This window comes from Pocillopora damicornis, chromosome 10 (genome assembly GCF_964200805.1).
Source record: "Pocillopora damicornis chromosome 10, jaPocDami1.2, whole genome shotgun sequence".
Lineage (NCBI taxonomy): Eukaryota > Metazoa > Cnidaria > Anthozoa > Scleractinia > Pocilloporidae > Pocillopora > Pocillopora damicornis.
The window spans coordinates 21,576,004-21,601,305 of NC_142679.1; the positions used below are offsets into that span (position 1 = coordinate 21,576,004).

Below are 25,302 nucleotides of genomic sequence, written 5' to 3' on the forward strand. Positions count from 1 at the left end.
CAGGGAGGCCCACTTTGCGAACCATTTTTTTCTCAATTAGAAGATTACAAACGGGTGTAATTAGGGAAATGGTTTTTCCAAACGCATAAAATGAAAGTTTGATTCAAAAGAATTAATTAGGTATCTGTCTCTGTAATGCTGCCCATTAACATTTATTACTTTTCGTTACCATACGATGGGGTGAGACCTGTCATGTGTAATGAAATCTGGCTTTTTGTTCAAAATTTGGCTCTAAAGTTGACTTGAAGTTCGTTCAAATTCACAAAGTCTAGAAAGGACAATTTATGTATTCCAGTTATTTCTAATTTTACCAATAAAAGTATTATCAATAACTAATATGAGTCGATGCACCCTTCAAGTTATGAATAAGATAAGCGTTGTACACCCTGACGTTTTCTTCGTGCGCTGAAGATCGACAAGAACAGAAAAAAAAGAAACTATTCCAAAAACTTTTTTATCCCTTGTTGTAAACGGAATAAAACACATTTACCTGGGCCGGTATTATTATAGTAAGTAACATTAAAAAAATTAGAAAACATCTGTGGGCAAGTCTCATGCATTCAAGTTTTAAATTGTCATCACTGGTGAGATCACATGCGAGTTATTAAAAAACTGTTTTGAATAATTTGCCACAAAAAAAGGAAAAAACATTGAGGAAATCTTCCTTATGAATTGAAATTGAAGGTCATTGGTATGATTTAAGTATAATCGAGTTTAACAAACCAACTAAATCCAGGAGGTTCTATCTCCGTTGTAACAATCGCTGAGACACTCATTATTTAACAAAGAGGATGACTTGTTTTGAGCGCAGATTAAACTTCAGCTGTCTTAATTTACGTGTTATTTCCCTTAGAGCTGAAAGTCTCACAGTCGCTTTTCGCTAGAAATATAAAGGTTTTTTTTATAACAACATGCTCTATTTATCCTACTGCTTCGTTCTCACCGGTTTGGTTTCCATAATACCAGAAGGAAAAGGTAAGATTTTCCTACAGTAATGCCTTCCTAATAGTCATAGTACTACTTTAAAGTTTACTGAGGCAATTTTTTACCTGTTTATTATCGTTATCGACATGACTAAACCTTGGAATATTCGCACAGGATTCTCCTCTTAGTATAAAGTATAAATTTTTTTGCAAAAAGACAGCCGAAAAAATGAATTGTAGGAGAACCACCAGTGAAATGAAAGAATTTTCTCCTCCTGTCACTTTCTTAATAATTTATTTTGAAGGCTGAATGTTTTTTTTTTGGTGAAATGTATTTTAAAAAGGGCAGTTGTACTTATTAACTGCTGTTGCTGCTAAGCCTTTGAGAAAAAAAGGTTAATTCATTGACGCCGTCTTACCTATCTATGAAATTTGTTTTTCAGGAAAAATGCTGTGGATATTTCGTTATTTTCTTGTCTGTGTTTTGTTCACCAACCTTGTAACCGCTGAGGATCAATGCAGGATAGAAATTAACATTCGTGGCATGATTCTCAAAGGTTTCGTTTTCAAGAGAATGTCAGTAGCAGCTCCTCATTTCTGTGATTTCTTATGTGAAAGGGAAATTATATGCCAGAGCTACAATTTCAACAGAAAAGAACAGATCTGTGAATTGAACAACCGCACAAAGGACGCAAGACCCGAGAACTTCCGCTCGGATCCAGCGTGGTTTTATATTCGCCGTTTGAACGCAAGAGGTAAGTATTCAGCCCATAATATTTGATACTAATTATCAATATTTTGGTCATACGCTCGACTTTGCTTACAGTCCGCGTTTTCTGATCTCCCACGCTCATCGGTATTGATTTTTCTATCATTTCTCAATTCTAATAATGAACGACATCAGTTCTATCCCTTTTCTTTGTAGTTGCTTTGTAGTTTCCCACCAATAACGTAGCTCCATCTTCTGCAGATAAACACAAAACCCACAATTCGTGTGGAAACGAAACGAAACGTTAACTTTGAAACTCTGAACGGTGGCCAACTTACGTTATCAACTCGGTTGACAATACCAAATAACCTTGTTATACTCTCTCACCGACGCAGCACCACACTTTCTTTAGAAACTTACCCCCTTTATTCAGTTCAGCTTTTATTCAACTTCTTCACAAAACAGCTTTGATGAATGTGTGAAATAGTGACAACAAATTGTTTATTTCAATTTCTTCTTTAAAATGATACAAAAAGCTTAGGGTCTTGCAAGAAGATAAAAAAGCTGGTGGTTCTAAAGGAAAGGTTTATAAGTGTGGGGCCCCACTTCCCATGAGAAGGGTGCTTGACAGAGCATTTAATTTAACACATTCAAAGGCGGAAATTTAAGTGAATGGGATTAGATCCTCATTCTAATTCTCTCGTGTTTTTCACTCTCGGCTTTCGACGTGTGCACCCACATATATTTAATTTTCAACATTTTTACCCTTACCAGCTCCCTTGGGTTCGATTCCGGAGTTACCAGCACGTTCATGCCGGGAAATAACAGCAAGCGAAGGAAAAAACACTGCAAGCAACAAATACTGGCTGGATCCATCTGGCACTGGGAAGGGAATTCTGGTTTACTGTGATATGCATTTGGAAGGTAAATTATTAAATTTACATTCGGAAGGTAAATTTTTTATATAAAAAAGTCATATACATTTATTCGGTTGGGGGATGGGAGCGTAATGAGTTTGGCGACAACTATGAAGAATTTGGTGCCAACTAAGGAGGATTTTGCTAAAACTAAGTAGTAGTTTGTCACAACTAAAGAGTTTGCGACAACTAACAAGTGGTTTGCGACAACTAAAAAGAGTTTGGCGACAACTAAGGAGTGCTTTGCGACAACTTATTGCGGCAGCTAAGGAGGGTTTGGCGATGACAATGGAGAGTTTGGCGACAGGTAAAGAGGGTTTGCTGACAACTAAGAAGAGTTTCGTAACAGCTGAGCAGAGTTTGGCGACAATAAAGGAGGGTTTTGCGACAAGTTAGCAGTGTTCTTTGCCACTTAAGGAGAGTTTGGCGAAAACTGAGGAGAGTTTGACGCAACTAAGTAGAGTTTTGCGACACCTACTGGACCAAATGTGCAAAACTATACTTACAACACCCACTACACTGAAAAACACCCGAAAAAAACCTACTATACCAAACTACACTTTCTACACCAAACTACACCGAATTACACCAAACTTCGCAACACTATACCAAAGTAGACCTACTACAACTATTACACCAAACTACACCGCGCTGTACCTACTACATCAAACTAGACCAAACTTCACTTCCCACACCAAACTACACCTACTACACCAGCATTCACCAACTACACTTACTACACCAAACTACACCTACTACACCAGCATTAACTAACTACACTTACTACACCAAACTACACCTACTACTCCAGCATTCACCAAATACATACACTTACTACACCAAACTACACCTACTACACCAGCATTCACCAACTACACTTTCTACACCAAACTACACCTACTACACCACCATTCACCAACTACACTTACTACACCAAACTACACCTACTACACCAGCATTCACTAACTACACTTACTACACCAAACTACACCTACTACACCAGCATTTACCAACTACACTTACTACACCAAACTACACCTACTACACCAGCATTCACCAACTACACTTACTACACCAAACTACACCTACTACACCACCATTCACTAACTACACTTACTACACCAAACTACACCTACTACACCACCATTCACTAACTACACTTACTACACCAAACAACACCTACTACACCACCATTCACTAACTACACTTACTACACCAAACTAAACCTACTACACCAGCATTCACTAACTACACTTACTACACCAAACTACACCTACTACACCACCATTCACTAACTACACTTACTACACCAAACAACACCTACTACACCAGCATTCACTAACTACACTTACTACACTTACTACACCAAACTACACCACCATTCACTAACTACACTTGCTACACCAAACAACACCTACTACACCACCATTCACTAACTACACTTACTACACCAAACAACACCTACTACACCAGCATTCACCAACTACACTTACTACACCTACTACACCACCATTCACTGACTACACTTACTACACCAAACAACACCTACTACACCAGCATTCACTAACTACACTTACTACACCAAACTACAATTACTACACCAGCATTCACTAACTACACTTACTACACCAAACTACACCTACTACACCAGCATTCACTAACTACACTTACTACACCAAACTACACCTACTACACCAGCATTCACTAACTACACTTACTACACCAAACTACACAAAACTACACCTACTACACCAGCATTCACCAACCACACTTACTACACCAAACTACACCTAGCACATCTACTTCGGTGTTAAATCGAAGGAAGACTGTTAAAAGAAACATGGCCTGAGTCTACCTGCTCGCAGTTCATAACTTATCCAATATGCACCGCTGCATATACAAAATAAGCGTGGTACCCACGCAAGCTTTCCTGAACATAGAATTTGTATTCATCTGCCATTTTATAGTTTGATTTGTGCTGAAAGCAGACTTTTCCCAAGAGAAATTCAGGATGGAAGCTTCACTTTCCTTCACTCGAAATGACTTCTAGAAAATTTTCAAGACAACAGAAAACCGCTGTACAGCAAAACAGTCATTGTCTCTAAGACAATAGATGAACAAGGTATTATGGGCCACATTACTTTTAAATGAAACACTGCGACAGGTCGTTCAAAGGTCAGCCATATCTGGACAGCCATGTACAATTCAAGCACCCGGCCTCTGCCGCACAGAACTCGAATAGCATCAGCTCAGCACCTAGAAATACATTGACTATGTTTGTAAACATCAACAACTACTCAGGTGAAACAAACATGCAGAGAATGGCTGAGAGTCAACAGCTTGAGGAGGTGCCACATGAATCGGCCGGTGTTGCGAAAGGTCAAACTCAGAGGCGAGGCAACAATCGAAGGGGAAGCAACTAGCAAAAGTCATACACCGTTGATTTCATAAAGAAAACACTAATCGGACGCTAAAACGGAAGCAAAATTCTTGCAGAACTGACTCTGAACAGGACAAAGAGGAACACAGGTGGTGCGAGGCCAATGAGACAAGAGAGGTTTGGTTGGAACAGATCCCAACGCACTGATAAATATCCTCTGACTTCCAATCTTTTACTCGCCGAGTTTAAACTACGGACATCAGCAGGAAGCAAAGTGTCCAAACCTTGGTTCAAAAAAAAAAATAAAATCGAAAATCGAAGCAAGCCAAGCTAAATTTAAAGGAAGCAGCAACTGGCTCCAGAGATTCAAGGAAAGACACAACATAGTACTAGACACAACACAGAGAAGAAGGACCAACAAGTAAAAAGTTTGGGCAGATGATGGCCAGGATACGATCCAGAAATTCCACAGGGATTTGAGGAAAGCCTTGAAAACACAAAGGAGAAGAAACAAGTGCTATACAGTTGACCCAAAGTATGGAAGATGGATACCTAAAAATAGATACAATGTAATATAACCCATTATATAATAGGCTCAGTTATGCACGCATTCTGATTGGTTCTCACTTATGATCTATTGGAGGACAGACGTATAGATGACGTCATCATTAAAACTTTTTTAATTCTTTAGTATATAAAACAAATAGATTCCAAATTGCCGTGCGTCTGTTCAGTAATAGATCACAGAGAACGTCAAAATGTGGTAAGAACAAAAAAATGGCACACGAAGCGCAGCCGAGTGTGTCACTGATGTTCTTTATTCATCTCTCAAGGAATCTATTTGTTAAATAGACTGGGGAGGCGTGGAGTGAGTTAAGTAATGATGAGACATTTTTTCAGAGAGATTGTGTGAGAAAACTGGCTGTTTGCGAAAAGCAGATGGCTCCAATGATGTAAAGATCTCACCACAAGGTTAGGAAGATTATCAGATTTAAATGGATCTGATAATTGGACTGGAAATGTAAGAAACTGAATTCTGACATTTTGCTCTCTCAGTTCTCTCTCAGTTTGCTTGTAAGATTAGGGACCAGTCAATAGTTACATGGAAAGAGGGAGGGGGGGAGGGCTGGTGCATTTTGAATTTGCTTGACTTTTGCTGAGTTTCGAGTCGTTTATCGCCAGAACTGCTACCCCTCCCCCAATGTAATATTATTGCCTTGATTGATGCAGTTAAGGTTAGTTCCATCCATGAACTAACGTAAAAGTTGTGCTTACATGCTGATTTCATCTGTTGGTAGTCTATGCAGTATTTAATTTTTAAAAACAATTTTAAGAACACCTTAAGAGCATTTTCGGGTTGGTTTTGCAGCAAACACCCAATGTATAAAGACAAAATCAGCCTGAACCCCCAAAACACTTGTTCTTTTAAGCGAGTTTTCACTGTGTTGTCAGAGACAAAAGTAACTATGACAATTTCTCACTAGTATCATAACTTTTATTTTTTTGTGTATGTGTTTTATGAAGGATTTACAGCTGTTTTTACAAATCTTGGTAAGAGTGGAACAAAGGGTCCAGACTCAGTTGGCAGTCACTATACAGGTCAGGATCATGACGGACAAGTCACAGTGTCCAACGGTATTCAACTGTGGACTGTGCCACACACTGGTGAATACAGAATAGAAACAATAGGAGCCTCAGGGGGGTACAGTGAGGACAGTGTCATCAACGGAGGGAGAGGGGCGCGGATGATTGGAAACTTTATGTTGACCAAAGGTGATAACATTAGTATACTTGTTGGTCAAAGAGGGCAAAAAGCGTATTCTAACAAAAAAACTGGCTCAGGCGGAGGAGGTACATTTGTAGTAAGAGGAGACAACAAGCCTTTAATCATAGCCGGAGGTGGAGGAGGAGTTGCAAATATGACAGAACAATATTCAGGATGTGATGCGTCCATAAACACAACAGGGAATGCAGGGTATAACTCGCCATTCCTGTCAGGAGGAATGAACGGATATGGAGGACAAACTGATGAACCGAACTCTGGTAGGTGAACAATTTTCTATTTATAAATACTGAATTTTTTTGTTTTTGTTTTTGTTTTTGTTTTTTTTTTTCGCATTCTACTACCGTCCATCAATATTTCGAACAAAGAGGCGGTACTGGTCGCTTAAATTTGAATTTTTTTGAGAATTACTAAAAGCCATGATCTTTTCAGTAGCTAATGTCAACTGTAAACCTCTTGATTTTAGGTGGTGGCGGTGGCGGTGGCTTCTACAGTGATGGAGAAAACACAGATATTTCTAAGAGAGGGGGAAAGGGAGGTAAAGGATTTCTAGCCAAGGGAAAGGGATTGGGGGGAGCATATCGGGGTGGGTTTGGAGGTGGGGGTGGTTATAGACTAGATAGTGAGTTACCTGGGGGAGGTGGAGGGTACTCTGGGGGAAGTGGAGGTGCGAATAAAAATATTTCCTGTGGGGGAGGGGGAGGTTCTTTCAACAACGGAACAAATCAGCAAAATGAATGTTGTTATAATACTGCTGGACATGGTAGTGTGATCATAACGCTTCTCCATTGAAATGCATGGCAGCACTTTTCTTAGCGTCTAGTGGTTATTCTGTTTTGAAGCGCTAATTGATGTCTGTTTTTAAACTCAATAGTTTAACTTTTTTGGATCATTATTTAGATTTTGTTATTAAGCCGTGTTACTTTAAGACAAACAGTGCAACATGTGGTTCTAGAGGTGTTTATATTTGAGGTTAGAATTAAAATTCACAAACAAAATTTGCTCGAACAGATGAGTTTGTGAATTTTTACTGACCTTACAAATTTTTCGACAGCAAAAGCTGTAATATTTGTTCTTTTTCCGGCTCTTTTCGGAGCAAATAATCAGATGTTTTTGACTGTTCATACAGTTCTGTATTCATCTCTCAAGTTCAGTGGACTCAAACAAGTCTTTACTTTAAGCGTTTTAAGCAAGGTTTAGAGCGTGAGACCAATTAAAAATTTTTTGGCAGTGGACAAAGTTCCTTATCTATTGTAAAAAATCTAAGATCAACGCAAAAACATGTTGCACTTCAAAGCATAGAGGCTTCTCAACATCTACATGCAAAGATAAGATACCAAAGAACACTGGCATTCATTACTAATAGAGAAGCTATTTCAGCGAAATTACTGTATGATGTACATAGCTTTTTAGCGCCTAATACTCCCAGAGGTTCACTCTCAAAGGTTCACCCCAGAGATTCACTCCCAGGTGTTCACTCCCAGGTGTTCACTCCCAGATGTTCACTCCCAGATGTTCACTCCCAGATGTTCACTCCCAGAGGTTAACTCCCAGAGGTTCACTCCCAGAGGTTCACTCCCAGAGGTTCACTCCCAGAGGTTCACTCCCAGAGGTTCACTCCCTTTTTTGCAGCTTTGCAGCTTTCCGAACTAATTCCCTAGATGTAGGGAAAGACTGCAGACTGCTATATTCTGCTTACAATGATTGGAGAGATTAAAGTGTCTCGCGACTAGTTTGGATGCTTCCTTGTCATTTCTTTCTTTCGTGGCCCCATACATTGAACTCGTTCGGACATAATTAAGCCAAACTAGAAAAACGCATACCATAAATTGCCGCATATAAGCCTCTTCCCGGTCCATCTGATAGAAAACAATGTAGGCTCCCCTAGTTTTTCCTGTTTTGATAGATAGGAGCTCTGTGCAGTTTAAAAATAAATCATGGCGCGCGGAACAATAAGTTTATCACTTCCTTTTGATTATTAAGGATGAACCTTCCTTTCGTTATGTTTCAGTTTTGCTCGTGTCGTTAGCTTTAATTTTGTTCCAAATGTATTGAAATGAGGTAACTGCAGGATACCCTGCCACTTTGGTCCACTTCATTTACCTGTGTCGGGAGGCTTTGAAGATCGAGGCCTAGCACAAGAGACGCTATTCTTATTCAATGACATGTAAATGAGTGGCAGGGTATTCTGCAGTTTAGCCAAACCTGAACTTAACTTCAACAGACGCAAACTAAACCTGAACTAACCGAAGATAATTAGCTTAATTCAAAATACGCAAAATGTAATATAAAATTTGACACATTAAATAAAGGGAGCACACAATCTAAGACTAATTGACATAAACTACAAGAACGCTAAACTAGCAAGAACTATAAATATTCCGATCAAGTACCAACGACGCAATATTGCCAAGCTCCAAGCCTTCGTCGATCTTACCGATCGATCCAATATAGCGACTTCTACATCCGGTCTAAGTTCGTCCTCATTCCTCAGCTCTAACCTTTAGTCACATAAGCGGACTTTGGAACTTTCAAATTAGGCGATTGAGACGAGAAGACTTAGTACAAGAAGCCAAGGTTTACTGAAGGATCAAGATTCTCTGGTTATGAAAGTGGTTATTTCAATTTACAATAAGAAACTGAGAAGCAGTGCACGAGAGCCGATAAGTAAAACGGAAGTGTTGGGGAAAGAGATTGGGGGATGTGGGGGGAGGGGAGAGGATTGGATGACCAGACTTCCCTTCCCGTCCCAGTTTACTTCGTCTTGTAGACTCTTCTTTTGCAGTGATTCATCGATAGGATGAGGTGTTTCCTATAAACAAGGAAGAGTCGTTTTTATGGCCAGCTACTGCCTACACGCGTATTACTCAAACAGAGACTAAAGTGCCACAATGAGCTCGAAAAATAGATACGAGAGTTTCCTGAAGCGGTAGACCGCCCACTCCTTCAATGTGCCGTCTTGATAAGCCTTTTGCGACCTTTGAGGAACACTCGAGGAGCTTGGAAATCAGTGGCCGAAGGAAAAAGTTTTATAAAGTGCAGACCGTTGCTTCTATAAAACGGAGGTGCTGGTTTTTTCCTCTTGTTATCATCCAGGACCAAACATCGGTAATCTGACCATTGTTGGTGAGGTGGTTAACGAAAAACCTTGGACATACCTTTCTTACTTCAAAGATTGATTATTGCAACTCCTTGCTGTATGGCTGACCCAAATATTTATTGCAAAGGCTCGAAAATTTTGTCGCTTGAAGTTGGTCATTAATTAAGCTGTGGGAAATAGGACTATAGGAAGTATTTTGAAGAGAAACTGTTGAGAAGTCAGTTCTTCATATTCCTGTGTATTTACAACAAAACACCAACTGCCAGGTCACTTATGTAAAATAATTTATATACGCGGTTAAGTCCGCTGACCCGAGCCTTTGGCTATTTTAGCAAGGTAAATCCACATAATAATTAATCTACATATCGTAACATTATATTAACAATGACATATCTAAGACTGGTTTTCAACTGACTGTGAAAGTTCATTAAGCAGTTACTTTGTTTTCTTGACCAGTTCAAAACCAAAATCGATTTTCAATTTTCGTCAAACCAGTCCAACCCAGTATCTTTGTTTTTCCGCTCTTTGGGCCGATTGAGTTTTCGCAGATTTCACTTTTCGCATGACGTAGAAAGCATTTCAAGTTGCGCCTATTGAAGTCGGTTGCAAATTTATCCTCAAAATATGTTTTTAAGATTCTACTTCGTATTTTGTCCTTTGGTTAATATCATGCACCAGAATCCACAATTAGTGAATATTTTGATTTTGGTTTCACGATTCCCAGTCAATTGAAAAGCATTCGATCTCTCCTCCAGCATTGAAACCAACCCACAAATGTGGCAATGACTCAGGCCGTGTTCAGGTGTTGGTGCATACTGGGAGGGGGTGAGGGTTTGATTCAGAAAATATTTTAAAACGAGATCAATTAAATCATCATTACAGTTTCAGAATGAATCGTTTAGAAGCTGGTTAACGTTCTTTTTTTCATCAGGGCACAAAAGAGGTTATATAAGGCAAGGTGATGGCACGTTCAATTTTACGCAGAGCTTTATTTACTTGTCAGATTGTTATGTTTTTGTCAGCATTTAGAATAACTTTTTATCGAGGTTCTCGAGCTATTCCACATAAAAAAGGAGGAGAAAAACGCTGTAACTAGCATGTCGCTGGAAAGAAGGTTTGTAAGTAACTGCATTAAGTTAGAGAAAAGTGCCCTCGATTTTCATGAATCATCGGTCTGAAGTTTAATTTTTAACAAAGAGTTTGGTTGAAGTTAATAAATGATTCCTAGTTGTCAGCATTTACTTCTTGTTGGTTAATTGGACTTTACTATTAAGTCACACTGTTTAAGAGCAAAGTTTACTTCGTAAAAGAGAGAGGAAATGTTTTTCACCGGAAATAGGAGAATCCCAAAATCTAGTGTATTGATCTCCAAACCACCATTTGTCTTTGTGTATTTGTCCATATTTTGAATCCATTTTCCTACTTCACTGTGCTGAGCCTCTCAGCGTTGATCTATTCGATATGAAGCTATATATTGAGGCCACGCCCTAAGACTCCCATGGACCGCTTTACTTGAATGGCTCAGCGGGCCAGCGGATGGTGAACTCCAGCTATAAAAGGAAGAGGAGACTAGGGATGTGCCCCGAAAATTTACCTGCAATTAACTAAAAATTTTTGTGGGGTAAAATGACTTAACAGAAGCGGAGGGGGATGCTGAAGAACTTTCGGGGACATCACTGTTTCTGCATTATTCCAAATTCTCCTAACACTGTAATTTAGTGTTAACAACTGAGTTGAAAACGTAAATTAGCCACCGTAAAGAGTAAAAATGCTGACGTTTCGAGCGTTAGCACTTTGTCAGAGTTATTGAAGGAATTGTGGGTTGTGTGAAGGTTTAAGTGGAGCTACGCCATCGGTGGGAGTATGGTGACGAGAAAACAAGAATAAATTTAGTTCAATGAAAGGCGCTCGTTGGGGATTAACGACCGATTCCGAGAACACCAACCGCGTGGTTGTGAGGGTGAAATGTAAGAGTGAATGCTATTTAGGCAAAATAATGGCACCTATCGTCAAAACTTCACCATCTTACATTAAGGAAACACGCACCTGAAATTTTTCGTGACTTCAATTTCCTCGGCCAAAACAACATTATTTCACTATGGATATAAACATCTCTTTATACTGTCATTCCCGATGACGAAGGTCTCCGGGCCCTCAAACTTTTTTTCGATCATCGCACTGTTAAGGAACCTAGCTCTGAAACACTACTCCGTTTGGCCGAACTAGTACTCACGCTCAATTGCTTTTCATTCGGCGGTAACTACTACAAACAAACTAATGGCGTGGCCATGGGCATCGTGGCCATTGGTCAGCTTTCTAATTGTTTTTACGTCTGTCAATTTGATGCCAAAAGGACATCAGTATAAGGATTTGTAGCCAATGCTTCTCAACCTTTGTCTTAAACAAATAAAAAGACGCTGATTAATATCAGCAAGCCTGCAATATGCCATGAATATTGGTCTTAGGATTCTTTGGTGCAACAGCTGTCACTTTACACTGGACGAAAAAACGGATTTGCACCATATTTGCGCAGTGCAAATGTGAGCAAGTCTGGTCCAAAGCCGTAGCAAATGTGGTGCAAATGGGGTAAATGCCACATTTGCTTTAGATTTACACGGGTTGGCAAATCCTGGTGCAAATGTGGCATTTACCCCATTTGCACCACATTTGCTACGGCTTTGGACCAGACTTGCTCACATTTGCACTGCGCAAATATGGTGCAAATCCGTTTTTTCGTCCAGTGTTAACATCTCAATGTGGATGTCCGCTATGACAACAATGCACTAACGCAGTTAAACGATTGCATCAGAGCTTATTACATTTAGGACTTTATTACATTTAGAACCAAACGTTTGTACATTTAGGACTTTATTACATTTAGGACAGTTACTACATTAGGCCTTCAACCACACTGAATAATCACGGACATAGTGCGTTTATTTCGAACCTCTCTTAAACACGTAAACAGGAACCCATTTTCACAATTTATTAAAAATTTATACCAAAACACTCTTTGAAAGGGTTTTTTGGTATCAATTTTTAATGATATTTGTAGGTTTTCAACACCTTCATAACCCACATATAGCATTTTGTTTCTTTTGTCACAGCGCAGAATTTCACGAAAATCTTCTGATTTTCCTTCTTGCCAAGTCATCTGTAATGTCAATTGATTTTTCGAAGGCACGTTTTTCGTTAAAAAGCAACTTCCCCCACTCCAAAACTGGCATTGATATACTCCAAATTTTTTTCATTGACACTGTAGTCGCAAACTTGTCAACGGGAGAACTTATAAGTTACACTTCCTTTATTATTAGTTACTATTTCCTCGCACTCTAACTCGTAGTTTCATCAATTTTCAAGGAAAATAAGCGACGAAGAGAAAGGAAGATTGGAAGTGAACGATTTTGTTTGTTTTAACGCTAAAATGTCACAGCTGAACACGGGCGGCCCAAGCTCCAGCTGTGAAATAATCATCATGCGAAATGAGAGTCATAGCCAAATTATAAAAGACTACTTACGATCGCTCTTAGGAATAAAAAAAGTAAGTCAAATTCTCAATAAAAACACCTCACCTCATATAAGAGAAGCCCTGAGGGCTTCTCTTACGTACATAATAAACCTAGAAATGGATAACTCGCTGAAATGGGTTCTTTCAACTTAAGAAGCAGTCAGATAACAAGCGATGCACCGTGGAAGTAAGGTGAGAATTTGACTGTATTTTTTTATTCCTAAGAGTGGTCGTAAATATTCCTATGCAAACTCTAATAATTTCGCTAAGACTTACTTCGCAAGATGATCGCCTCAAGCTGGAGCTTGGGCCACCTGCGGTGAGCTGAAATAAGGAGAAATGTTTGACAAACAAACATAGCACTAAGGCAATTATTGTCGCAAAAACAAAAGAATGTGCTCGTTTGTACGTCAGAAAACTGGGAGCAGCTGGAATCGCTCGAATTCTATTGGTTGTAGTCAACATTTCAGTTGCTTACAAGTCGCATCAGAAGCAAGGCTAAATATCTCACACCAGCGACGAGATCTCCTCTCAACATGTGCTTTAGTCTTCCTTATCCCCTTCTATTTGAACTCTCTGCGCTAATTCCAGATGCAGCCTTTTCACAAGGTTTGTAAGATACGTTTGCATCGTGTCTCTTATTGCTATCAGTGTTAGAACACTGATGTTGGTCTAATTCATTTAATTCATAGTAATTCAACTCAGAATCTGGATACAGGTTCGATGTGCCCTGAATTCCATCAGTCTTTGTTTTTTTTATATTTTCACTCGGCTACTGTAGGTGTTGCGTGCTCTTTAGAGAATTGTTTTGACAATATGCTTTATAACTGATAGCTTGGGACGCTGTTGAATGGAACAATCTCAACGTTTAGTTAACTTCCATTCATATATATCTGCTGTTGTGAATTTGCATAGTTGAAGTCCATCTGTTGCCCTCTAACATTCGGCACTTCAACTTGGTTAAATACAAATTTGGGACCAAATGTTATTACATTTAGGACAGCTATTACATTTAGGCCTTCAACAGATCACATGCAAGTTATTGAAAAACTGTTATGAATAATTTGCCACATAAGTAAGAGTTCTTTACAAATGTGATCTACAACTGGGCCATGACAGTAGGAATGAAATCACTCTATTAAAAGCACCTGGTAAGGGTGATTATCTTCTATGTTATTTGGTACTGTAGTCTTTTTAGGTTGGGAAGATTAGTTTTTGAATTAAGACTATGAGTCGCAACTGAGGAGCTTTGTTTGCTACACAATCAGTGAAAGTTGTCATAACTAAAGGGTGGTCTTATGGTCACTTAATATTACGAAAAATGCTTGGTCATGATTGACACTTGGGGTTACAATGAGACGAACTGAAACAGGTCCGTGTAGGAAAAACATGTCTTCAATTAGGGACCACCAGGAGCCCAGAAAAATCTAAGACTTTCATGACCACACTGGATGATACAAAAATCAATTGTAAGGGTAGCGCGATCAATTCGTAGCAAAGAAAATTAAATTTAGTCTTAGAAGCTAAGGACAAAAATATTTTCACTCGTGTTTTTAGTCCTTAAAATTTTGGATGAAGAAAGTTAAAAAAGAAACAACAATTCAAAGTACTGCATTGCAAAAACGCAATAAAAGCCTTGAAAGTATCAACAAAAAGCCTAATGAATAAGAACATTGACTTTCAGCTGGGGTTTAAAAGGTAAAAAAAAGGGGGAAAGTAGCTCTATTTCTTCGAACTGTAAAAGATTGATATTAAGTTCATCTAAACACGAAGGAAGTTGGAGGTATTCGTGGAGCCTGTTATACAAACCTTCGAATATCTCTCGGGGTTGCTTAACTTTCAAAATTCTCCCTGGTGTTTGGATGAGGCTATGAAGTTCACTAAAAAGTCTCCTTTTAGTTTTAAAAAGTATTTAAAATTAATTGTCTCAAAAAATAGGCGCCAATCTGAAACGTCACGTCACTTCGTCTTACCTTAATGCACCTGTAGATAAATAAGAATTTACAAGACTGACATAGATAGCATCGTCTTTAGGTATAATCTAAGAGATAATTTTCCCTGACAACCACAAGTTTACCGAGGAATTGAATGCAATCAGAGGCGATAATATCTTTGACCACTATTTTCAAAACTGCTTCATGCGACATATTTTTACCAGTTATCATGTTTTCAAAGTTCCATCTATCACCATGCAAAACATTTCGTCGTGTCGGAGTAGACTAGATGTACCTTGCCTAGAGGTTCTCTCATTTTGCAGTTCAGGCCGATATCCGTACCAACGACACCACCTCTGGTAAAATCATCTGCGAAAAGAAAATTTAGCACCGAGATCGAGATTTAACTCAATACTCATGCAATTCTCTATCTTGAAGAAATGCCATTGCAAACCAAAAGACTTAATTTACTAACTCGAAAACAGACTCGTAATTTAGTATGTAGCTATCCACAAGTTTGCTTTTTTTGTGTGTGCTAATTCTCGTGTAAATCGTTTTCGAAATCCCCCCAAAAAAATTAGACGATAAGATAGACATTTTGAAAACATTTGAAACCTTGTGGATATTCAGAACTAACCCAGATCGTCCCTCAAATTAATCGCACAGAAGCCAATACGGTAACACTGATATACTAGGCCTTCCTTCGCTTAAAAATACGAAGAGAATCCAACTCAACTGATGGCAAATTAATGTGATAGGTGTCTACCAGTCAACGACACTTCCAGTTCATACAAAAGACAACATCTTACTCAAAACGGATTCCTTAAATAAGGTTTAACTTTGTTTCGAAAACTCTCTCATTTCTCGAGCAAATCATCTACTAGTGCTGAACGAGAGATAAAGTTATCCATTGAGTTACGTTTTATTAGGATGAATTAAAGGCTATAGAATAAAGGATTGACAGAAACATTTTCCTTTTGGCTCTTATTTCGTTGTTCACTGCTTCCCTCAACAAAAGCGCTACAAATTTTGCTGCAAAAAGACAGCGGTAAAAATGAATTGTCGGAGAACCATCAGTAAAATCAAAGAATTTCTCCTACAGTCACTCTCATCATAATTTATTTTGAAGGCTGAATGTTTTCCTTTTTTTGGGAAATGTCTTTAAAAAAAGAGAGTCATAGAAGGGAGCGGGAAGGGGAACAGTTGTTCTTATTATCTGCTGTTCATAGTCAGCATTTGAGAAAAAAGGTTAATTCATTGATGCTGTAATACCTATCTATGAATTTTGTTTTTCAGGAAAAATGCTGTGGATATTTCGTTATTTTCTTGCCTGTGTTTCGTTCACCAACCTTGTAACCGCTGGGGATCAATGCAGGATAGAAATTAGTATTCATGGCATGGCTCTCAAAGGTTTCGTTTTCAAGAGAATGACAGTAGAAGCTCCTCATATTTGTGATATCTTATGTGAAAGGGAAATTATATGCCAGAGCTATAATTTCAACAGAAAAGAACAGATCTGTGAGTTGAACAACCGCACAAAGGACGCAAGGCCCGAGAATTTCCGCTCGGATCCAGCGTGGTTTTATATTCGCCGTTTGAGCGGAAGAGGTAACTATTCAGCCAATAATGTTGGATAATAATTATCAATATTTTGGTCATACGTTCCACTTTGCTTACAGTCCGCGTTTTCTGATCTCCCACGCTCATCGGTATCGATTTTTCTACCATTTCTCAATTCTAATAATGAATGACATCAGTTTTATCCTTTTCTTTGTAGTTGCTTTGTCGTTTCCCACCAATAACGTAGCTCCATCCTCCGCAGATAAACGCAAAACCCACATTTCTTCCATTCACTTTGACTTATCAACTCGGTTGATAGCACCAAATAACCTTGTTATACTCTCCCACCGACGCAGCACCACAGTTTTTTTAGAAACTTACCCCCTATATTCAATTCAACTTTTAGTTAACTTCTTCACAAAACAGCTTTGATACATGTGTGAAATAGTGACAACAAATTTTTTATTTCAATTTCTTCTTTAAAATGATACAAAAAGCTTAGGGTCTTGAAAGAAGATAAAAAAGCTGGTGGCTCTAAAGGAAGGGTTTAAAAGTGTAGGGGGCCCACTTCCCAAGAGAGGGGTGCTTGACAGAGCATTTAATTTAACACATTCAAAGGCGGAATTTAAGTGAATGGGATTAGATCCTCATTCTAATTCTCTCGTGTTTTTCACTCTCGGCTTCCGACTAGTGCACATACATATATTTAATTTCAACATTTTTACCCTTACCAGCTCCCTTGGGTTCGATTCCGGAGTTACCAGCACGTTCATGTCGAGAGATAAAAGCAAACGAAGGGAAAGACACCGCGAGCAACAAATACTGGCTGGATACATCTGGCACTGGGAAGGGAATTCTGGTTTACTGTAATATGCATTTGGAAGGTAAATCTTTAAATTTACCTTCGGAAGGTAAATTCTTTTAAATAAAAAATGATATACATTTACTCGGTCTGGGGATGGGAGTGTAATGAGTTTAGCGACAACTAAGAAGAATTTGGTGGCAACTAAGGAGGGTTTTGCTAAAACTAAGAAGTGGTTTGCCACAACTAAAGAGTGTATTGCAACAACTAAAAAGAGTTTGGCGACAACAAGGGAGTGTTTTGCGACAACTAATTACGGCAGCTAAGGAGGTTTTGGCGATGACTATGGAGAGTTTGGCGACAGGTAAAGAGGGTTTGGCGACACCTAAGAAGGATTTGGTAACAACTGAGCAGAGTTTGGCGATAATTAAGGAGGGTTTTGCGACAAGTTAGCAGTGTTCTTTGCCATTTAAGGAAAGTTTGGCCGCAACAAAGGAGTGTTTGGCGAAAACTGAGGAGAGTTTGGCGCAACCAAATACACGAAACTATACTTGCAACACCCACAACACCAAAAAACACCTACTACACCCGAAAAAAAACCTATTATACCAAACTACACTTTCTACAGCAAACCACATCTACTACAACAAACTAAACCGAATTACACCAACTACATCGAACTGTACCTACTACATCAAACTTCACTTACTACACCAAACAACGCGTAATTAAATCTACTAAACGAAACCATACCAAACTACACCTACTACACCAGCATTCACCAACTACACTTACTACACCAAACTACACCTATCACACCTACTTCGGTGTTAAATCGAAGGAAGACTGTTAAAAGAAACATGGCCTGAGTCTAACTGCTCGCAGTTCATAACTTATCCAATATACACCGTTGCATATACAAAATAAGCGTGGTACCCACGCAAGCTTTCCTGAACATAGAGTTCGTATTCATCTGCCATTTTATAGTTGGATTTGTGCAGAAAGCTGACTTTTCCCAAGAGAAATTCAAGATGGAAGCTTCACTTTCCCTCACTCCAAATGACTTCTAGACAATTTTCAGGAAAACAGAAAACCGCTGTACAGCAAAACAGTCATTGTCTATAAGACAATAGACGAACAAGGTATTATGGGCCACATTACTGTTAAATGCAAACACTGCGACAGGTCGTTCAAAGGTCAGCCATGTCTGAACAGCCATATACAATTCAAGCACCCGGCCTCTGCCGCACAGAACTTGAACAGCATCAGCTCAGCACCTAGAAATACATTGACTATTTTTGTAAACATCAACAACCACTTAGGTGAAACAAACATGCAGAGAATGGCTGAGAGTCAACAGCTTGAGGATGTGCCACATAAATCGGCCGGTGTTGCGCAAGGTCAAACTCAAAGGCGAAGCAACAATCGAAGGGGAAGTAACGAGCAAAAGTCATACACCGTTGATTTCATAAAGAAAACACTGATCTTTTGGATTCACTGAAATCATCAACTAATAAGTACAACACAGTTGCAAAGCAACAAGGAGTCAAAAGATCGCTGGTGATTGAGTGGGAAAAAAACAGAAGCAAACTTCTTGCAGAACTGACTCTGAACAAGACAAAGAAGAACACAGGTAGTGCAAGGCCAATGAGACAAAGGAGTATCGCTAGGAACATATCCCAACGCACTGATAAATATCCTCTGACTTCCAATCTTTTACTCGCCGAGTTTAAACTACGGACATCAGCAGGAAGCAAAGTGTCCAAACCTTGGTTCAAAAAAAATGATAAAATCGAAAATCGAAGCAAGCTATGGCGCAGAAGAAGCTGCAAAATTTAAAGGAAGCAGCAACTGGCTCCAGAGATTCAAGGAAAGACACAACATATTACTGAGGAGAAGGACCACCAAGGAAAAAGTCGGGGCAGATGATGGCCGCGATACGATCCAGAAATTCCACAGGGATTTGAGGAAAGCCTTGAAAACACAAAGGAGAAGAAACAAGTGCTATACAGTTGACCCAAAGTATGGAAGATGGATACCTAAAAATAGATACAATGTAATATAACCCATTATATAATAGGCTCAGTTATGCACGCATTCTGATTGGTTCTCACTTATGATCTATTGGAGGACAGACGTATATATGACGTCATCATTAAAACTTTTTTAATTCTTGAGTACATAAAACAAATAGATTCCAAGTTGCCGTGCGTCTGTTCAGTAATAGATCACAGAGAACGTCAAAATGTGGTAAGAACAAAAAAATGGCACACGAGGCGCAGCCGAATGTGTCACTGATGTTCTGTATTCATCTCTCAAGGAATCTATTTGTTAAATGGACTAGGGAGGCGTGGAGTGAGTGAGGTAATGATGAGACCTTTTTTCTGAGAGATTGCGTGAGAAAACTGGCTGTTTGCAAAACGCAGATGGCTCTAATGATGTAAAGATCTCACCACAAGGTTTGGAAGATTATCAGATTTAAATGGATCTGATAATTGGACTGGAAATGTAAGAAACTGAATGCTGACATTTTGCTCTCTCATTTCTCTCTCAGTTTGCTTGTAAGATTGGGGACCATAGTTACATGGAAAGAGGGAGGGGGGGGGGGCTAATGCATTTTGAATTTGTTTGACTTTTGCTGAGTTTCGAGTCGTTTATCACCAGAACTGCTACCCCTCCCCCAATGTAATATTATTGCCTTGATTGATGCAGTTAAGGTTAGTTCCATCCATGAATTGACGGAAAAGTTGTGCTTGCATGCTGATTTCATCTGTTGGTAGTCTATGCAGTATTTCATTTTTAAAAACAATTTTAAGAACACCTTAAGAACATTTTCAGGTTGGTTTTGCAGAAAACACCCAATGTATAAGAACAAAATCAGTCTGAACCACCAAAACAACAGTTCTTTTAAGCGAGTTTTGACTGTGTTGGCAGAGCCAAAAGTAACTATGACAATTTCTTACTAGTATTATAACTTTTGTTTTTTGTGTATGTGTTTTACGAAGGATTTACAGCTGTTTTTACAAATCTTGGTAAGAGTGGAGCAAAGGGTCCAGACTCAATTGGCAGTCACTACACAGGTCAGGATCATGACGGACAAGTCACACTGTCCAACGGTATTCAACTGTGGATTGTGCCACACACTGGTGAATACAGAATAGAAACAATAGGAGCCTCAGGGGGGTACAGTGAGGACAGTGTCATCAACGGAGGGAGAGGGGCGCGGATCATTGGAAACTTCATGTTGACCAAAGGTGAGAACATTAGTATACTTGTTGGTCAAAGAGGGCAAAAAGCGTATGCTAACAAAAACACTGGCTCAGGCGGAGGAGGTACATTTGTAGTAAGAGGAAACAACAAGCCTTTGATCATAGCCGGAGGTGGAGGAGGAGTTGTAAATATGACAGAACAATATTCAGGATGTGATGCGTCCTTAAACACAACAGGGAATGCAGGGTATAACTCGCCATTCCTGTCAGGAGGAATGAACGGATATGGAGGACAAACTGATGAACCGAACTCTGGTAGGTGAACAATTTTCTATTTATAATTACTGAATTTTTTTGTTTTTGCTTTTGTTTTTGTTTTTGTTGTTTTGTTTTTTTTTTTGCATTCTACTGCCATCCATCTATATTTCGAACAAAGAGGTGGTACTGGTCGCTTAAATTTGGATTTTTTTGAGAATTACTAAAAGCCATGATCTTTTCAGTAGCTAATGTCAACTGTAAATCTCTTGATTGTAGGTGGCGGTGGTGGCGGTGGCTTCTACAGTTGTGGAGAAAACACAGATATTTCTGAGGGAGGGGGAAAGGGAGGTAAAGGATTTCTAGCCAAGGAAAAGGGAGAGGGGGGGGCATATCGGGGTGGGTTTGGAGGTGGGGGTGGTTATCGTCTAGATAGTGAGTTACCTGGGGGAGGTGGAGGGTACTCTGGGGGAAGTGGAGGTGCGAATAAAAATATTTCCTGTGGGGGAGGGGGAGGTTCTTTCAACAACGGAACAAATCAGCAAAATGAATGTTGTTATAATACTGCTGGACATGGTAGTGTGATCATAACATTTCTCCATTGAAATGCATGGCAGCACTTTTCTTAGCGTCTAGTGGTAATTCTGTTTTGAAGCGCTAATTGATGTCTGTTTTTAAACTCAATAGTTTAACTTTTTTGGATCATTATTTAGATTTTGTTATTAAGCCGTGTTACTGTAAGACAAACAGTGCAACATGTGGTTCTAGAAGCGTTTATATTTGAGGTTAGAATTAAAATTCACAAACAAAATTTGCTAGAACAGGTGAGTTTGTGAATTTTTACTGACCTTACAAATTTTTCGACAGCAAAAGCTGTAATATTTGTTCTTTTTCCGGCTCTTTTCGGAGCAAATAATCAGATGTTTTTGACCGTTCATACAGTTCTGTATTCATCTCTCAAGTTCAGTGGACTCAAACAAGTCTTTACTTTAAGCGTTTTAAGCAAGGTTTAGAGCGTGAGACCAATTAAAAGTTTTTTGGCTGTGGACAAAGTTGCTTATCTATTGTAAAAAATCTAAGATCAACGCAAAAACCCGTTGCACTTCAAAGCATAGTGGCTTCTCAACATCTACATGCAAAGATAAGATACCAAAGAACACTAGCATTCATTACTAATAGAGAAGCTATTTCAGTGAAATTACTGCATGACGTACATAGCTTTTTAGCGCCTAACACTCCCAGAGGTTCACTCTCAAAGGTTCACCCAAGAGGTTCACCCCTAGAGATTCACTTCCAGAGGTTCACTCCCATAGGTTCACTCCCAGGTGTTCACTCCCAGATGTTAACTCCCAGATGTTCACTCCCAGATGTTCACTCCCAGATGTTCACTCCCAGATGTTCACTCCCAGAGGTTCACTCCCAGAGGTTCACTCCCAGAGGTTCACTCCCAGAGGTTCACTCCCAGAGGTTCACTCCCAGAGGTTCACTCCCAGAGGTTCAGGGGAAACTTTATGGTGATGAAACCATTTTTGCAAGCGTAATGTTTTCTTAGGCTTAGAGTTTAGAGCAAGGCCCGTGGTCACATGCAAACGAGGGAAGATGGGATGGAGGGGGGGATGGGGGAGAATGGAAGGAACATGGCTCGTACGTTCTTAGTTGTATGATGAATGAACAAATTATCCCACGTCTTTCTTCACACAAATACTTGCGCGTTAAAAGCATACAATGTTATGGTGAGGCAAGATTACAGTTAATAATATCCAGGGGACCATGTCAGCCACAAATTGCTTTCGCTTATAGAATAAAGAAGATGCAAATGCCAGGAATGTTTAGACTTTAAGTAGCGGGCATGTGGGGTTGGGGGGGGGGGAGTTAGTGATGATTGGTAAAATAATAACTGAGAAATCATTTTGTAGAGAAACAGTTGTGAACTCAGCTCTTCATATTCTTGTGTATCTAATGTCAATGAATACATGTAAAGGTCTATTATGCAGTCAATCGTTTTTTTCTTGATCAGTTCAAAACCAAAATCGATTTTCACTAATGACACAGCCAGTGTGACTCAGTTTCTTCATTTTTTTTGCCCGTTGGCCTTCTAAATTTTGCTGCGCATAACACTGACTGTATTCAAGTCAACGCAAAACTTTATTTACTTGTTATATTTTTGTTTTTCTGCTAACATCTGAAATATCTTTGCCGGAGGCTCTCGTGATTTTTCACTAAAAGTGGAGTAAAGCGCTGTAATTTTCATGTAGTTGGAAAGAACAATTCTGCTTAATAATAGATAGAAATATATCGAGAACATTCGTTGCTGGTGGATTGACTAAAAGTTCCCAAGAATTGTTTCTATGAGTTACAGAAAAGAGCAATCACTTTTCTATATTGTAGGTCTATAGTGTAGATTTTAAAGTAAACTCTGGTGAAACTCAATAAATTGATATCTGGCTGTCAGTATTTTCTTCACGTTTGTTAGTTGAACCTAAATTAGTAAGTCACATCGACTGAGAGCAAGGCTAATTTGTAAAAGAACGAAAAAATAACCATGTATCTTACAGGAAAGTTCCTGAATCCCACAACTTCACTTATCATTTTAACTTGTCTTTGATGTTTTTTCGCAGCACACGGAACCAGCCTTGACTAAAGGTCTTTGCAGGGTAATCGTAAATTGTATGATGCATGAATATTTAGGTGATGGAAAACAGTGAACAACAAATTATTCCTGTGACAGCCTTGTATAGCTGGACACTTCTAAAGACGGCTACAAAAAGTTATGCGAATTGTTTGAGGATTTCCAACTCAGTTTCTGATTGGACTTCTGATTGAGCAATCGGAAGATATCAAATGAATAATTCACGCACACTTTTGATAAGACATTAGTCGATCATTACAAGTGTCTCTTTCACTGAACTTAACTTCAGCGGAAAACAACAAAGGTACAATTAAGTACAAAGTAAAATTCGCTGAAATGGTTGTGCGTTGCTATATAAAAATTCATCCTTGTAGATAAGGCTAATTATTCACTTGCACAAAATGAGAACAATTGAATCGAGACAGTTGCTGTATGGTGACAATTTCCAGCAGAAATGATAGATACCTTGCCATGAAAGTTTCACACGTAGTGAGATATGAGGTGAAGTGAAGCCTGGACGAGGCTTTTCATCTAATGAAATCACAATTTGATTTCTAAGAACGCATAATTCTTCAGATAAATAAAGGGGTAAGTTTCCAGAGAAACTGTAGTGTTGCGTCGGTGGGAGATTATAACAAGGCAATTTGGTATTATCAACTGAGTTGATAACGCGAATTGGCCACCGTAAAGAGTTTAAAAGTTGAGGAATTGTGGGTTGTGACTGTTTTTATAGGAAGAAAATTGAGCTAAGCTATCGGTGGGAATATGGTGACGAGAAAACAAGAATTAATTAGTTGAATGAAAAGCGCTCGTTGATACCGTGGGGATTAAGAGTGCCGATTTGAAACAAACATTTTTTTTCTTGAGTTTTGCGGCTTTCCGAACTAGATGCCTAGATGTAGGGAAAGACCACAGACTGCTGTATGCTGCTTAGAATGATTAGGGCGATTTAAGTGTCTAGCGACTGGTTTGGATGCGTCCTTATCATTTCCTTTCCACATCGCGAAGGTGTTCTCGGAATCGGTCACCCAGTCGTCTTCCTGTTTCACCAATGTATAACTTATTGAAATAATTAAGTACAAGGTATGCAGTAAATAACATTGGCGGAGGTACACGTAAAGTGATCTTAATAGATCTCTTGGGTCCCGTTATTTTCTCTACGTTACGAATGAAAGGACAAGTTTTGCATCGTCAGCGAGTGCATTTGAAAATTGATTTGAAATGAACTTCTGACCAAAGAGTTACCTTCGTTTTTTTCACGTTTGAATGAAATAAGTGGGAGTTGCGAAAAGATAGTACCAGTCTCTGAATCGTTTTGGAGTAATTTAAAGTTTTAAGGTTGTGAGGGTGAAAAGTGATAGTGAATGGAATGCGGTAAGTGTTTCCCTTCTCAGCCATTTGTATTGCTGACTATCGATCAATTTGTTGGGCACAGTGGTGGCCTGCTTGAACGACAGAAACAGGATAGCCACGTTTATCGAAAAACGTGACCAACAAATTGATCGACAATGTGATGGATGCGAAGATGAATACAACAAGTAACTATGTGAATCTGTAGGTTTGTAGGAAACACTAATGCATAAACCGTTGCCT

General features: G+C 39.1%; 2 protein-coding genes across 2 annotated transcripts; both read left to right on the top strand.

The window, feature by feature from the left end:
* The first annotated feature begins 819 nt into the window (after nucleotides 1–819).
* On the top strand, nucleotides 820–9,359 carry LOC149039377 (uncharacterized). Its single transcript, XM_089185461.1, has 5 exons — nucleotides 820–975; nucleotides 1,367–1,678; nucleotides 2,407–2,556; nucleotides 6,454–6,972; nucleotides 7,179–9,359. Exons 1-5 carry the CDS (start codon nucleotides 912–914, stop codon nucleotides 7,502–7,504), a joined length of 1,371 nt encoding a protein of 456 aa, XP_089041587.1. The 5' UTR covers nucleotides 820–911; the 3' UTR covers nucleotides 7,505–9,359.
* Nucleotides 9,360–13,812: 4,453 nt separating this feature from the next.
* Nucleotides 13,813–24,857, top strand: LOC149039378 (uncharacterized). Its single transcript, XM_089185460.1, has 5 exons — nucleotides 13,813–13,929; nucleotides 16,551–16,862; nucleotides 17,549–17,698; nucleotides 20,622–21,140; nucleotides 21,360–24,857. Exons 1-5 carry the CDS (start codon nucleotides 13,857–13,859, stop codon nucleotides 21,683–21,685), a joined length of 1,380 nt encoding a protein of 459 aa, XP_089041586.1. The 5' UTR covers nucleotides 13,813–13,856; the 3' UTR covers nucleotides 21,686–24,857.
* The last annotated feature ends 445 nt before the right edge of the window (nucleotides 24,858–25,302 follow it).